The sequence below is a fragment of the Osmia bicornis genome, chromosome 12, assembly GCF_907164935.1.
Source record: "Osmia bicornis bicornis chromosome 12, iOsmBic2.1, whole genome shotgun sequence".
Lineage (NCBI taxonomy): Eukaryota > Metazoa > Arthropoda > Insecta > Hymenoptera > Megachilidae > Osmia > Osmia bicornis.
Window position 1 is genome coordinate 5,628,243 of NC_060227.1, and position 15,194 is coordinate 5,643,436.

Consider the following 15,194-nt stretch of genomic DNA (forward strand, 5'->3'; position numbering starts at 1 on the left):
CTCGTAGAAAGCAATCAGCAGGTGACCGTGCTCCGAGGAAACAGTTCCTACCACGGTGCGAACAAAATGCAAACACGTTCGCTCGGTTGTTTAACGTCTCGGGCTTGGCACCTTCTATTTTCCTAGGTAGAAATATGTAGGGTTGTTTAAAGGGAAATTGTTTTAATTGTAGGTGAGCGGGAGGGAGGCGGTGCTGACCGGTGGCGGCGGCGGCCATGCGCCCCGGCCCGCCAGTACAGCCGAGCCGCCGCAGGCCTCCCCGTCGCCAGGAACTCCATCAGGAACGAAATCGACGGCACCGGCAAGATCAGCTGCAACCGCGTGGCCCACGGCCGAACGGGAGCAGCTCACGGGCCCTGCTGGTGTTGCTGCTGCTGGCCAGCAGCCCTCTGGTCCTGGGCCTGGCCGAACCGCCAGGATTACCCGGGGCCGAGTGGCAGCAGGCACTATCCAGGCAGACTTATCCGAAATCCACCTTCGGCAGAAGCATTCAACCGAGGAAGCAGCAGAATCTTACCATTGGATACCTCACGGCTATCAAGGGCGGCCTCAAAGATCGCCAGGGACTCGCAATTTCGGGTGCCTTCTCCATGGCCCTTGACGAGGTAAGTTTCTTAATTAGCCGCATCAACAGTTTGCGATTCAATTAAGCACGTAACGGTTTCTGTTTCATTTCGTTTTTAACTCGGTTCTTCGTTTTATCGATGCAATAACGATACCACGGTGACCCGAATGACGCTACTGGCGAATCGAGTGTTCAGGTTAAATCGAATAACAATTATGCAAGGTGTCCATTCGAAATCTAGACGGCAAAGTTTTCAGTCGTATCGATAGGTGTGTCCAGTAATCTTCCTCGACCATTTATCTAGGCACGCGTGTCTTTAATCTTCTTTACCAGCCGGAAGTTGTACAAAGAGATTATTAATTCACAACACATGTTCGAAAGATATTGTTGCAACGATACGAAGCTGCCCTCGGGGTCGGAATATTTATAGAACCAGAAGAATCTCTTATTTATCCCGCTGTACTTGTACGCATATTAGACGTATCAGTAGACGAAAATACGATAATTCTCCTTGATCCTTAAATTCGATTCTTCCGATCAAAGTAAAAAAGGATCGACGGTACATTTAGCTCGTTAGTTTCCAGAAGTATAGTTGGTTGCCGTTGGAAATCAGTTTCGAAAGGAGTAGTCGGAGCGTGTCCTCCTGCGAGTCGCCCTTAATTACGGTAGCGGTCCCTTCGGTTCCCACGTAGTCCGCGGCGAATCCTTGGCTCGCCGAAAAGTAAGGTCGGTAATATCGTGGCCCCTGTCTCGGGCTTTTTTCCTCCGGGCGGTCACCGTGCGGCGTGGCGTTCCACGCTCTGGAAGGCTCGATAATTCATTGGAGGATCGGCGCGTACGCGGTCGCGAGTGAGCGAGCGAGCAAGCGAGCGTCCTGGGACCGTGAGATCGTTTTCGCTGGTGGAGCTCGCCGGTGAGTCTCTGCCCGGTCGAATAAGAGAAGAAAAAGAGAAAGGTGCTCGCTGCAGCGGGAGCTGCAACGTGCAGAGTGACCCGGCAGATCTCTCCCCGGAGATGCCGATTCGTGCGAGGGTTTAAAAATACAAGACCGGCATTATTCGCCGGTCCGCCCACGCGTCCGCCGACGAAACTGCACTCTCGTCGCAACCGTGAGAAGAATTCGTTCGCGATCGAGAAACCTTCTTCGATCCCTCTTATGCACCTTCCTCCACCTCCTCCTCCTACTCTTCTTCTTCCCTCTTCCTTCTCCCTTTTTCTCCGAAACCTGCCTCCGCACACTGTTTTGCAACTTGCAACCGTGGCGCGGCTCCGGGCTGAGAAACCTCTGGGAATCGTCGAAATGACCGGCACACGATCGTATCGCTGCTACGTATCCGGTTCTACTTGGAAATAACAAGTTACGTCAAAGATGGATTGCGGTTGCGCCGATAATTATTCGGGGATATCGGTATCTCGCCGAGCCGATCATGGTAAAGCGGAGTCAACTGCCGAATTCGGTTTCAGCCGGTCTTGTTTTTCACGCGAACCGAACCGTCTTCTCCTCCTTTGAAATTGATAGCGATAGAAATATGGGATTTCGAAGCGATAAGTAGCGATGCATTAACTTGTCGAACACGCGTGCTCCGAGTTTATGAGAGATTACAAAAGGTCGGGGCAGTCTCGACTGCACAGTAGAAATGAACGTGTGTGGTCAGACACGTTGAAATTCTAATTAACACCTCGAGTATCGTTGGGTTGCCGGTGATTCGCGTAGGTCGTTGTTAATTTAGAAGAAGCGACAGATCGAGAGGAAGCGAGATTTTCAAATCGCTTCGCTCGGAACAGGTCGCGAGTGCTAATCGCGTAACGAACGAGCGGTGTGGTCGATGCAGCTCGAAAGGTGCAGGAAACGAGCTTTGCGCCCGTTTATTTGTGTACTTCGATATGCCACGCAAGAGTAAGCATCGCGATCGCAATGTCGGCCTCTGTGCTCGCAGTTAGCGTTAAGCTTGGCTCACACTCGACCGTAACAACGAAACGCTGCGCAGATATGTATTTTTACCTTAAACATAATATACACGGCTGGCGATCTCGTTTGGAACACGGCTATTTTCGTCCATGTTTGTCAGACAACGTTTTTCTTTCATATACCTTTTCAACGAACGACTGGTAACGAGAAAATAAATACGGTCTGTATTTTTAGCCGGTGAAAGTTTTTCCGTGATCGGAGACGTCCGTGTCGCGACTGTCCACTTCTAATGTATTCAGCGAAATATTGCTGATTTTCAAGTTTCACTTTTGAAAAAAATTAAGTGAAGAATTAATCTCTTGTCATTTGAAACCTTTAAATTTTCCTAATTATTCGGGAATTGCTTAATTAATCCTCCTCGAGGATTATTAATTGACCGAGAAAATCAGAGAGCGGGTGTGAATCGAGCTTTAGACGTTTACCTGGCCGCTCGCTTCAACAGTGTGTGCAGGTGCACGTTGGCCGGCTTGCTGCCGGCGATACTTGTTGAAGTAAAAAAAAGAAAAAATAAAGTTGGAATTTGCTATGACGCACTCCCACGATGTAAACTAGTTTGGCGCGTATACTTGTAAATACGACGCGAACAGTGATTGGCGATTTCGCGTAGTAAAGTATCCTCGAACCTTCCGTTCTCGAGTCAACAACGGATCATTTGCATTCGCGTGCGATATCGTCGATTGAGACCTTTCTTTTTATTTTTTTTTTTTCTCTCGACCAAGCGAATCGTAGCAAAGCGAGCAAAGTCGCTCTGATCGTCCCTGAAGGTTGCCATTCGTGCCTTTGCACAGCCTTCCACGACCGGACGCCCTTCAATTACTCGAAAATAAGCTGATTGGTGAAACCCTGCCACTCGTAACAAGCGCTGTTAGACGCTTCTGTTGTTGCATTGTTTCACGCTTAAACATCTCCCCAGAGAAATCAACGCGCATCGTTGTCGTGCATTTTTCCGTGTTTTTCCGGCTTCGTTCGCAGGATATAATAGAATTTTTTAGGAAAATTCATTTATATTCAACATCCTTGCTAAGCAGAAACCTGCGGATTCCACCAAATAAATAATTAAAACGCGTTTACAGCGAGTGTACATTATTATTTGCATTCCATGGAACGTATTCGGTAGCCGACGAGGCAGGTGCAAAATCAGGAATGCGAACCATCCAACGGGAAGAGCAATGATTTTTTATAACGTTCCTTCGAAACCGCTTTAACGGTTCGTGCGATCCGAGGCGAGGCTACGAGAAAATTCGCCCTCTTCCATATGAAAGTTGATTTTTTAATGAAATTTCTAATTGCATCGGCAGCTCCTTCGTAGAGTGTAATAACTATTTGCGAGAACAATAGCTAGAGATGCGCGAGTATAATTAAGCCACTGATTCGCGATCAGGTGTCGGCTGGAATACATTAAACCATCCGCAGAAAATAATTTTTCACGACGTCAGATCGAAAGGGTTAAATCGTGTACTTTTCTATCGAACAGGAGAGGAACGAGTTAACAAAGTTCTCTCGTCTCCGGTTCACTTTCAGTGGTATTTCTTTCTAGCATCGAATGGGAATGAATATCTGCCCGCCAGGAACGTCGATTAAAGTTCAATTCATAATGTTACTCGCGATGTCCTGTCCCGGTTCTTCGCGAGCGTTCCTCTAACTCTCGCGGCGTATCCGGCTCGGCTACACACATCATACGAGCCACGAGATTGCTTATTATGCAAATATGATTTCCAGCAAACAATACTTTTCCAAGTAGTCGCATTATCGTCACGTCGATTTACATGCTCGATGAAAAGCTTGCGCCCACTGTACAGATCCTTTCACGGATCGATCTCGTTCCGATAACGTTTACGAACAGGTGAATATCTTAGCGTAAAGATCGATCCTAATTGCGAATCGTGAGATTAACGGGTAATTAGTACGCGTCAAAATAAATGAACCGTTCCTTATTATGCACGCGAGGGGGGGCGAGGTGTTTTCTAATTGAAAAATGACTCAGTTAACAAGTTAACGATAATTAGGAAGACGTTCTAATTACCGACCGGTCGTTGTTTCATCGCTTGGTTATTGTTCTCTTATTGCCAGGCCATAGTTTGTGTATGTACATACACCGATGGTTGTCGACCAGAATGAATATTCATGACAGAAGTTATGGTAACGTAATTAGTTCCATTAAAGCATCGGTTGACCGAGTGTGCTGCGGAAAACAATTACACGAGATAAGTAGGTGAACGTAGTGTTTGTGTACGATGATCGCTGTCAGTATCTTGTCGCATTATTCTATCTGATCCTTATTATTCGATATTGTATGACAATATGGGACTCGGAATTAATTACGATTGGATTATAAAAATGAATTGAAAATGTTTGCAACCTTTTATTATGAAAACTTGAAATGTGTCGACTATTTCTTTCAGATCAACAACGATCCAAACATATTACCGAACGTAAAGCTGGTGATGCGATGGAGCGACACGAGGGGAGAAACGGTGGAAGCCACCAAGGCGATGATCGATATGATCTGCGACGGGGTCGCAGCTTTCTTTGGACCAGAAGGCTCGTGCTACGTCGAAGCCATAGTCGCTCAATCCCGCAACATACCCATGATTAGTTATGTAAGTACTTTTAACACTGTTTAAGATAACGCTTACTTTGCAACTGCTCGACGAAACAAGATTTACGTTATTTGCTAATATTATCAAGAAACGAAGATAATATTGGCCGAGAAACATTCTATTCGAAAAAGTATCTACCTTTCTTGTAACACCTTGTAACAATGAGTTAGCAGTACTGAAAGTAACAGCAATTGTTGCATCGTCAGTCAAAGCGAATTTTCGCCGATTATTCGATGTAACCTAAGAGACTTTCGTCCGTCGCCTCGTGAGAAGATCGAGTTTGCCAGGGTGACGAAGGTAGCGTCGAAGTTGTCGAAGGTGGATCGAGCCAGAGATGGTTAACGAACGCGGGGGAGGCGGATGTGTGCCGACAAATTGAACACCCGCGGCGTGACAATATAATTACAGGCTGCTTCCGCGTGCGAGTGTGTGCGTTACGTAGCTTTCGTACGTGCTATGTTAGGGAACACGCGATGCCTCCGCTTCGGGGCTTCGATCGACCGGCCTGAAAAATTAGCATCCAACCTTCTCTTTGGACCTTCTATCATCCGATCTTCCTTTTGGAAGGAGTATCGTGCCGATGCACTCACCCTCGCTTAGCTTCATTCGTCTTCATCGTGACTTTTAAAAGAAAAAAAATTTTTCTTCACTTTATTTATATCAAGATCAGAAAATAGTGTAGTGATAAGATTTTCTTTGAAATTCTACATAAGTTTATCGTCCTCAAAGGGTTAATATACGAACGCTTGTAAGACGTTAAAGAAATTCTAGCAACTGGCTCTACCCAAGGTTGATTCGTGTTAACCGCGTAGGTTGTGCCTTGAACCATGCTCGAGCTATCTTGGGTCGGACTTATCGCGTGCCCAAGATATTTTAAACAGCAGATTAACCTAGGTCTGAAGCTCGGCAACACGGTTGCTTGAACAGGATCTACAGAAACGCATTGATCACGGCCCGGTACTGAATCGAACCGGTTGTGCACTCGATCAAAGTGGACAAAGCACGATTTACGCGCAATCGGATCGGGTTAGATCTTCCTATGCCCGAATTGCTTCCATAATAGTTTCTTCCTTTCTAATCGCGGCGCGATCCTCTTGAATCGTCTTCGTGTCTATTCTAAGCCGCGTCAGTCCTAAGATTAGACCTCTGATCCCAATTAGGATGCTTCGCTCGTTGATAAATGGACGGTCCTGGTGCTCGTGAAATCGTACCACCGATGGAATGCACTTTTTTATAGAACAAGACGGTTCGTTCGCTTTCGTTCCGACAGGCTATTTTCGTGCACGCAAACGTAGCAGAATCATCATCCGATGCAGTTTCATTCGTTGTCACGGAATCACGAATACAACCACCTCATCGTTGTGCCGTTGATATCGCATATTCTTCCTTTATCGTTTGATAACAGGATTAAAATCGTTTTTCTTAAAATTACGTTTAAATTTTCGCGTCTGACCATCCGACGGTTAATACTACTTAAACTTCTATTACTATTCGAAGGATGATGGGAAAGGAAAAGAGAAGAACTCTCGAGTATTAGAGTGTCACGGGGTCAGGGAATAAACTACTCTCTCGTCAGGGTCGGGACGGAAATTTCGGTATCGTAGGTTATTTATGGACGAAATTATCAAGAAACGGAGAGTCGAACAGAAACCTCGTGTCTGGTGTGGTAGCAGTTTATAATAAAAACACATGTCACGAAGCCGCGCCTATTTTTAACCGGTTGATCAGAACTGCTCGTCTGCTTGTACGATTCGTTAATCGTCTGGAGTGTTCAGACCACTCGTTTGCGTGGAATTCGCCGTTCGAAAAGTAGCACGTTCGAATTTATCTGTCTTTCAACTTTCCAGTAATGTTTCCACTTGTTTATCGATCAAGAATTTTCGTTCATTCTAGAACAAATATTCGTTCGGTACTTCGTACAAAAATACCACAAGCATTAAACGCTTTCACAGTATCTGGATTTTTTCCTATCTGTATTTTTATTGCCACGTATCTTACTTGTTAATACGTCGACTACTGTAGTGAAAATGGACGGATGTGAAGACACCTTATTATATAATTCATATAGCTATTTTATAATTTGTTATCTATGCACATATTTTATTATAATCTATCTAATAGGGTGTCGCGCTAGATATGATTATTTCTACTGTAGCAATCAACCTTTTCATAATTCTTACCGATGTGAGTCACATATGGTTGTTTTCACTGCGGCAACCAGTGTTACCACGTTCACTGCCACAGTAGACATGAACACGTGTAATAGAACGTATCGGGGCTCTAATTATTAGGAGGGAAAGAAAAAGAAGAAAGAGGTAGAGCTACATATTTTCCACTATGCTTCCACGAAGCTGTAAGGACGCAGAGTCCGTGGAGGACTCTCGCTCGATTGCCGGATAATTCGAATATGAGAAAGTGGTACGCGAACGTAAAAAGGCCTCCAGACTAATTTATGTTAATTGGAGGTCGTAAGAAAACGAAACGTCCAGGCGAGAACGGCAATCGTTTCGCTGGCAGATGAGAAGGAAGGGATTAAAGGCACGCGGAGGAGGTGCGTTCGCGATTCGAGCGTAAATCGGCCCTTCTCTCGCGGACCGTTCCGCTGGACGTTAGCAGCTGCATATAAGCGTAAGGAGAGTCTACCCAGCTTCTTACTTTCACCTAGTTTCACTCGTTAACGGGCGCAGCGGAACCGCATCGAGCGGCGTCACGCGGCCACGCGTCGTTGAATTTCGTCGAGACTCGCGGTTTTTCCTTCCGCCGGATGTTTGCGTGGCTTCTATTCGCCTTTCCGTCGGATTGTATTCTGCCTACTGCTATAACGTATCAGTCGACCGTAACACGGTCGCCAGAAACCTGCTGTTCTTCTGTATGAATTTTTCAAATGCCCTCTTTTCGACCCGATATTTTTATCCATTTCTTCGAAGGAACACGCGAAACGCGTATAAATCCTGGCCGCGGCGGAGCTCGATGCTTTTCCGATGCACCGAGACGTCATCGTCTCGGGCGGCGCGCTGCAATCAACAGGTGGTTGCACCAACCACGATGCAGTGACCCGCGTGTGCGTGGACGAGCGTGCGCGCGGCTGTACACGCAAGCAGAGCCGAGAGAGTCCACTTATCGAAAGTTCCCACTAACTCGTGGTACCCGCATACGCTCGTTACGAGATCTTCGCCGTTGCATAGGTGGGCATTCAGGCTCTGCATCCACCTACAGCTATGCACCTAAATAGGTATTCTTGCTTGTACAGGGTGGTCCACGCAAACAGGCTCGATGCGATTTGCATTTCATTCGGTAAGCATCCGTTACTTCGTTCGGCTTTGAAATTCTTTGGAAAATAGTTAACATGGTACACCACTCTCTGACGCTAACAAGAAATACGCTTATGATCTTCGAAATTCTTGATGAAACCTTGCGAATTCCAAGGAACTCTCGTGGCTTTGATATTTCTGACGGAGAGAAATAGATTGCAATTCTTTCGGGATGAAAGTAGATTAGAACGTCGGTGGGTTTCAGGTAAACTGGAAGAATAATCACGAGTTCTGCTAGGAATCTGTGGCGAGATTGTTCGCAATTTCGCGCGCAATACTCCACGAGGGTCCGCGTTAACGGCTCCACGTCGAATTACCCTTTGAGACCTTGCGTAACTCGATTTGAAACGTTCACTACGGCATGTAGGATGCATTGAAACTCGAGAGGAGAATCGCGCGTGTAAACGGGTGAAAATGACTACTAGCCACGGTTAGACTGGCCATAAAGTCCATTTACCGTGCGGCAGCGAACGTATCGTTTCGACGGTAACGCGTCACCGTATAAAACCGACATTGTAACCAACTTGGACGACGAGTTTTATCGTGAAACGCGGAGATAGAGAGAGAGACGATATTCGTCGAGGCATTTAGTGTGTCATACTCTCCTGTGTTCACCTCTGCGCGGAAATCTCCAATTCAAATTGCCTGGCCGCTTCGATGATAAAGTATCGAGCAAAGGCACGAAGTAAACAACACGAATTACGAATACATACGCTGCTAGTCAAAAGTGTTGAACGACAATTCGAAACATTTTAAGAAATCATTCCTTTTCAACATTTCTCGCGAAAAGGACTTGGGTCACAGAATGGAATTTTCCTGACACTCTCGGCCAATTTTAGACTGGAGTTATCGTTGTAATACCGATCAGAGAGGCGTTTAATCCGTGGCTTACTCGACCAAATCTAAAACAGATTAAATCGTAACGATTCCGCAACTGGAAACCAACGAGAGTAACCAGAGCTCTGATCAGAGCTCTCCGCGAAAGGAGCAATATTATTCCATCGATGCCGCATTTGCATGAAAACTGCTGATTCCCCTGACCTTCGCGGTCTATTTATAGCCAAGCCTGTTGATGCCCCACGCACTCGAACGGACGCTTACCTGGTCCGGCTCTTGGTGTCAGTCCGTCGTTGTCCTACCTGGTCGACGACTGACACCGGTTACCCTTTCTTTCGGAAACTCAGCGCGATCTACCGTTCCTGATCGACCTCCTCATCTGTCGGTCCTCAACTTTCCTTCGTTTTGATCTTTGTTCATTTGAACATCTTTTATACTAGTGTCTTATCATTTTCTTCAAAGGAAAATGAATTTTAATTTTTGCAAATATTTTCCTTTGATTTTAATTAACGATACTGTCGTTGACACGGACTAATTATGCACACAAAGTAAACATAGAGTGATGGAAAATAGAAAAGATTAAAACACCCGGTATAATATGCACAACTATCGAACTGAAATTCTTATTATCTTTGAGTAATGAATATTTGCAATAAAATAAGGACTTTGAATGAAAAAGCATCTTAAAATGAGCTCCTGCACCGTCGTAACAGCATCAACTTCTTTATGGAACCCGGGGTGCATTTATCTGAAATGTTATTAACACATTCCATGGTAATGAAGACGTTCGAGATGCGTCTCGTCCTGTTTGATTCTGCAAAACGACGGTCCGCGATATTGGCAACGATTCATTTAATAGAATAATAACTCGAACGGGAATATAGAATTTTCTCGCTAGACTGGTCGGTAAAATGATCCAGAAAACTGTCATCCGAGACGAGAAACGTTCTCGTTGAGCATATAGATTTCATCGGGAGAACGTGTGCAGAATTCTCTTAACACGCTCGATCTCGATGATGTCCGATCTCATACGGATCGATCGGTCGTTGTTGAGATCGATAGAAATATCGTTGCGTTAACGTTCGAGAGTAGTGAATATAAATAAAAGATTTCGGCCGTACAGTCTCGCTTATCGAGGATCATCGTCGTGGCTTTCAGAGATTCCCTCGGATGTGTAGGCGCGAAATAGCATTGCGATACTTTCATCTTGTGCAATAACAGTGTAATAATAGCGCTTCTGCGGTAGCTATCGGTCCGGTAATAGCGGACGGTATGCCCGTTTCGCGTCTCCTATGCATTATTTATGTATACACGCGTAATACGTGACAGTTGTAAAAAGTCTATCACAACGATCGCAACGAAGAGTGACGTTCCTCCGAACGATTCACAGCGGAGATGACTTGTACCACTCAGGCCGTACGATTCGACATTTGTAGCTTCCATTTCATCGTCTCCCCCGACACCCCGACCCACATTATATCTTTACGTTTCGAGTGACGTTACGTGATTTCCACGATGAAGTAATCGTCCGGCTATCTTTAGCCACGCACGACCACCGATCATCGACTACCGGACCATTCTTCGTCCCGTCTGCCAGCGTTGAGCAACGCGTTCACGTGGCGTTAAATCGTGACTTTTTGCTACCGTATCAGGAAATACGTCACGATTTCTGACGTTTCTCAAGACCGCGAAGTCGCGTTTTACGCGACACTGGATTCGGTGGCTTCAACCTGCCGTTATCGAGCAATTTCTTTCACCTTCAAAGGGTAAAAAAGGATGAAACGAGCGTTGAGACGGCTGGAAAGCCGGTCGATTGCTAGCTAAATACGTTGCTATCTTTAGCAACGAGGAACGAACCGAACGGAGCGTGAGAATACCGGTTCCCTGCGAAACGATACGATTTGTTTGCCACATTATCGCCAGGTTAAATATATCGCGATAGCGTGAAGAATTTACGAGCGAGTGGACGCGCCATTGGCCGAGCCTGGCGTCGAGATCGCGTAAAAGCCACGATATTACGTAAAATTAACGCGGTGCGTGCGCGCACCGGTACCATTTTTCTTTTTTCTTTTTTTTTTTATCAGGGAAATACTTGCATGCGTTGCGATTAGCCGGCTCGGCTCGACTGCGATTACGCAAGATGAACACGGATGACATAACGTTGAGAAATACATCAATAATGATTAATCCGACTCGATTCGATGCCACTTATTCCTTCTTACATGTCGTATCTTGATTTCAATGATTTCCCCCGGCGACAGAGCAAGCTCGATGAGTTTGGGGTATCTCTTCTTTGTCTGTCTCTTAATTGGTATAATAACACTGATGAACGAGTAATTAGAGGATCGTTTACTCAACATTTTAAAGGCTTAATGTGCATACCACATTCCTCGAAGCAGTGATCCTCTGATTCAGAGAATCATTGTTGCTCTTATCATTATTGTGCCTTTATACTACTTAGGAGTGTCAATTAAGTGTTTCTCTCTGATTTTAATTAAACTTGGATTTGAAAAAATATTTTCGTCCGTTTCCTTTTAGGGGTGAATATATACGAATAGATACGAATCTAGGGGATGAAGTCACCCTTAAATTTATGGTAAGGGCGATGCTGAAGACTACGATGGTATTTTCGAGGGGAAGATACTAACAAATTTGATCCGACAGTACCACTGTCTCGACCCAATAAACCTAATGCTCCAATTTACAAACCACCCTCGAAGGAGGCAAGATCTCGGGGCCAATAACACGTTCACGTTTCTCGACAAGTGGGTCAATTGGTTTTTACATAACGAGAGAGAATAGAAGGAAGGTCTGATGTTCTGTTGAAGCATCGAGTAGGTGTATAGGTGTATTCTGTAATCCCGGCCGGTGGTTAAGAGAGGAGAGGCAACGGTCCATTCATCACGGACAGAGGAGAAACACAACGCGGACGTTTTTACTGGAGTAGACTCTATTTTTAGAGGCGGGAATAAAAGAGTGAATAGAGTGTGAGAATACTGGTTTAGCGGGCGAGCAAGTCCGACTCGTTTGCCCCGTCATTGGCGGCTCGTGTCCGCTTGTGCGCCAACAGCGGAAAAGAAAAAAAAGCCCAGGGTGCAACGTAATGGGTTGCTTTTCCATCGGGTCGCATATAAGTAATCTTGATCCTCCTCTGGGAAATTGCCACCCCGACTACAGAAGCGATCTTCTTTTCCCTTTCATTTATTTATTTGAAAATTTCAAATTTCTTTCCTCAATTCTTTTATCAATATTATTCCCTTTTACTTTGGCCTGACGCTCGATGACGCTTCTGGTCTCGGTGTCCCGGCTAGCTACTAGAGTTTCGTTCGCTATAAATTTTCCAGCCTGGCACAGCTTCTAGGCATCATTCTAGTTTTCCCGATTGTGTATCATCGTGTGATTCACGGTACACGCTTCGATCGAATCGTGACTAACGTGTTTTTTAACCTTGGCTCCGACACTTTGTCAGCGTTCAAGGATCGTTCTTTTCGAATTAGCCGCCACAGCAGCAGGTGTGGATGTAATATCGAAAATATTTCTAGCGCGCTGATAATTCCGGCTACACCCGGATGTCCCATAGCTTACGCACACTGATCGGCAACGAACTCTGATCTTTCGTTCGTTTCAGGACGATCGGTCCCGAATATTGAGAATATTCAAGACGTTCTTTCTACTTAAACTGCCTGATGTCTGCCGTTCGAAAATAGCTGTCGTTTAGAGTCAGCGATTCGCTCGTTCGTGTATACACAAACAACCATCGTGTAAAAGAGAAAGAGCAAGAGGGAGAGAGGGGAAAAAAAGAGGAATTCCTTAACGACACGCTGGAAACACGTGTCAGCACGCTGTTGTAAAGATCCAACATTCTCCACCTTTTTCCGTGCACCCGGCTGCTGCTTGACACCCATAAAAAGGTTAATGTACAGGGGATAAATCGATACACCAGGAATAATTATGTTCGTCGGGAGATCGGTAAAGGAGGAGACAAGCGAAACTCGATTCACAAAGTGGCGAATCCTTGGTAGACACCCGACGTTATTTCGACGATGCCGTTGCAGTTCGGTTTTAATGTGGGTGCCGCCTTAAGTAACGACGACGCGGCTGGTTTCAGGCTAAAATACACTCAATTAACCCTTAATTGGCCGGCACCAATTATGGGCCCAGCGTACCGACGCGTATTCATTCGGTCAACAAGAATGTATGGTCGACCGGCGTTGTTCTTCCCTCGTTTTACGACGACGAGCGACGACGACGACGACGTCGTTCGTGCCTCCTCTGGCACGCAGATAAACGAATTTCTTCTTCACTAGAGGAGCTTATCCGAAGATTCGAGCACGTGATCAGCACGTTTGATCATCTTGTCGCGTGGAAAGTTCGCGCGTCGACATCTACTACTATATTTATCTAACGTTTACAACTTAGACTACACATTTTTTTTTTTATCTTTTTTGTTGTAGGAAGTAGTATCTTTCGAAATGAACATATTATATTTGGAATGCGAACGTAACTGTCAACGAAGAAATATCTGGCCGTTAAGTCAGCCATCGAGATACCTCTGAGAATTAACGTTAAGGTCAAGTTTTACTGCTCGTACATCATCCTTTTCGCGATAACAAGATCATCGGACTTCCTAGTTGATTTGCCAAGATCGAGTATTTGCGAATAACTTGGTCGGCTTTCGTTTCTCTTCCGCCTTCAACCGCGCGCGTCTGTTCGCATTGAAAGAAAGCGCGGCAGAATCTAAAATCTGTTCGAGAAAAATGAAAAGTACGCGTTTTATCTTTCGAATGATAATCCTCGTGGTACGCCTCCGTACGATGGAGAACGGTTTGAATTACAAGTACGAGGATCTTGGTGAAATCTTGAACATAAGCCGTGCTTTCAAGTGGTCGTTTCCCGCGATACGCGAAGTGCGTGCGATTTAACGAGCTAAGACATCTTCGTCGCAATCGCCTTAATTTGTCGTTTGCTAAGCTCGTTCTATCACCAACGTTTAAACCTAATGTTACATTCTAAATATAATTTCCGTGCAACGAGGCCGATCATTCGCGGAACAAGCGGCTAGTTTCTCCTCTCTCGTTGGTGAACGACGGTGTAGAAAAACGAAGTAGAATTTCTGTTTATCCATTTGTTTTCATTCGTTTTTCATTCACCTTGGGAAACGAAAGAATGCTCGAATGACGATATTTATTGTTGCAAGGTATTTTTAAATGGAGAGTGTCGCCGCGTTTACGTGATCCGACAGGAATTTCGCTCGACGGTTTATTTCTGTGATTATAATTGCTCCGGATCGGAGAGGATTCAACGCGAGAGTTTGCCTCGTTATCTCCGACGACGTTCGTTCGTAAAGACGACAGAAAAGTCTCTGTTAATGGTGGGAGCCGAATATAAATTTCGCGACAAACGCGTCCTTATCAACTTGCTTGCTTGCTTCGTTGGTTACTTACCCTTTAAATTCGTGCACCGTTCTCTATCAGTGTCTGTCAATATTTGCCGCTAATCGGTCGACGAAAACAACGTAAATCATATAGTATTACGACGGTGTGAACGATATTACAGCAGCCGTATTACAACGACTATCCGTTATCAGTCGAGCATATGTCCAAGTGTCTGTGTTTATCGGTCCCGACTATATTTAGATCGGGTATTGCTTTGTCGAGCAACACGAATCGAATCAAGGAAGGAAAGTAGACAATTTATTCTCCTTTCGAACGAAATCACGAAAACGAGCCACGGGACCCGTTAATCAGACGCGCCGCGCTACAAACAACATCCCAAGGATTTACTTTTGCTCGAAAACCGTACAAAGTCGGCATTCTAATCGAAAACAGATACGAAATCGTGTGCGACGACGTATTCCCCGCGGAAAGTTCAACAGCTTCGTTACGCGTCATGCAATATTAATTAGCCATTAC

The 15,194-nt window shown here is 45.3% G+C and overlaps 1 protein-coding gene across 2 annotated transcripts in view; it reads left to right on the forward strand.

Moving 5' to 3' along the window:
* Nucleotides 1-15,194, forward strand: part of LOC114873952 (receptor-type guanylate cyclase Gyc76C-like) — a 53,871-nt gene that overhangs the window by 25,025 nt on the left and 13,652 nt on the right. For both annotated transcript variants that reach the window (XM_029182764.2, XM_029182765.2), the window contains 2 exons: nucleotides 173-605; nucleotides 4,937-5,134. In XM_029182764.2, the coding sequence (XP_029038597.1) occupies nucleotides 216-605; nucleotides 4,937-5,134 (588 nt within the window). In that variant the 5' untranslated portion in view covers nucleotides 173-215. The remainder of the gene's footprint in view (nucleotides 1-172; nucleotides 606-4,936; nucleotides 5,135-15,194) is intronic.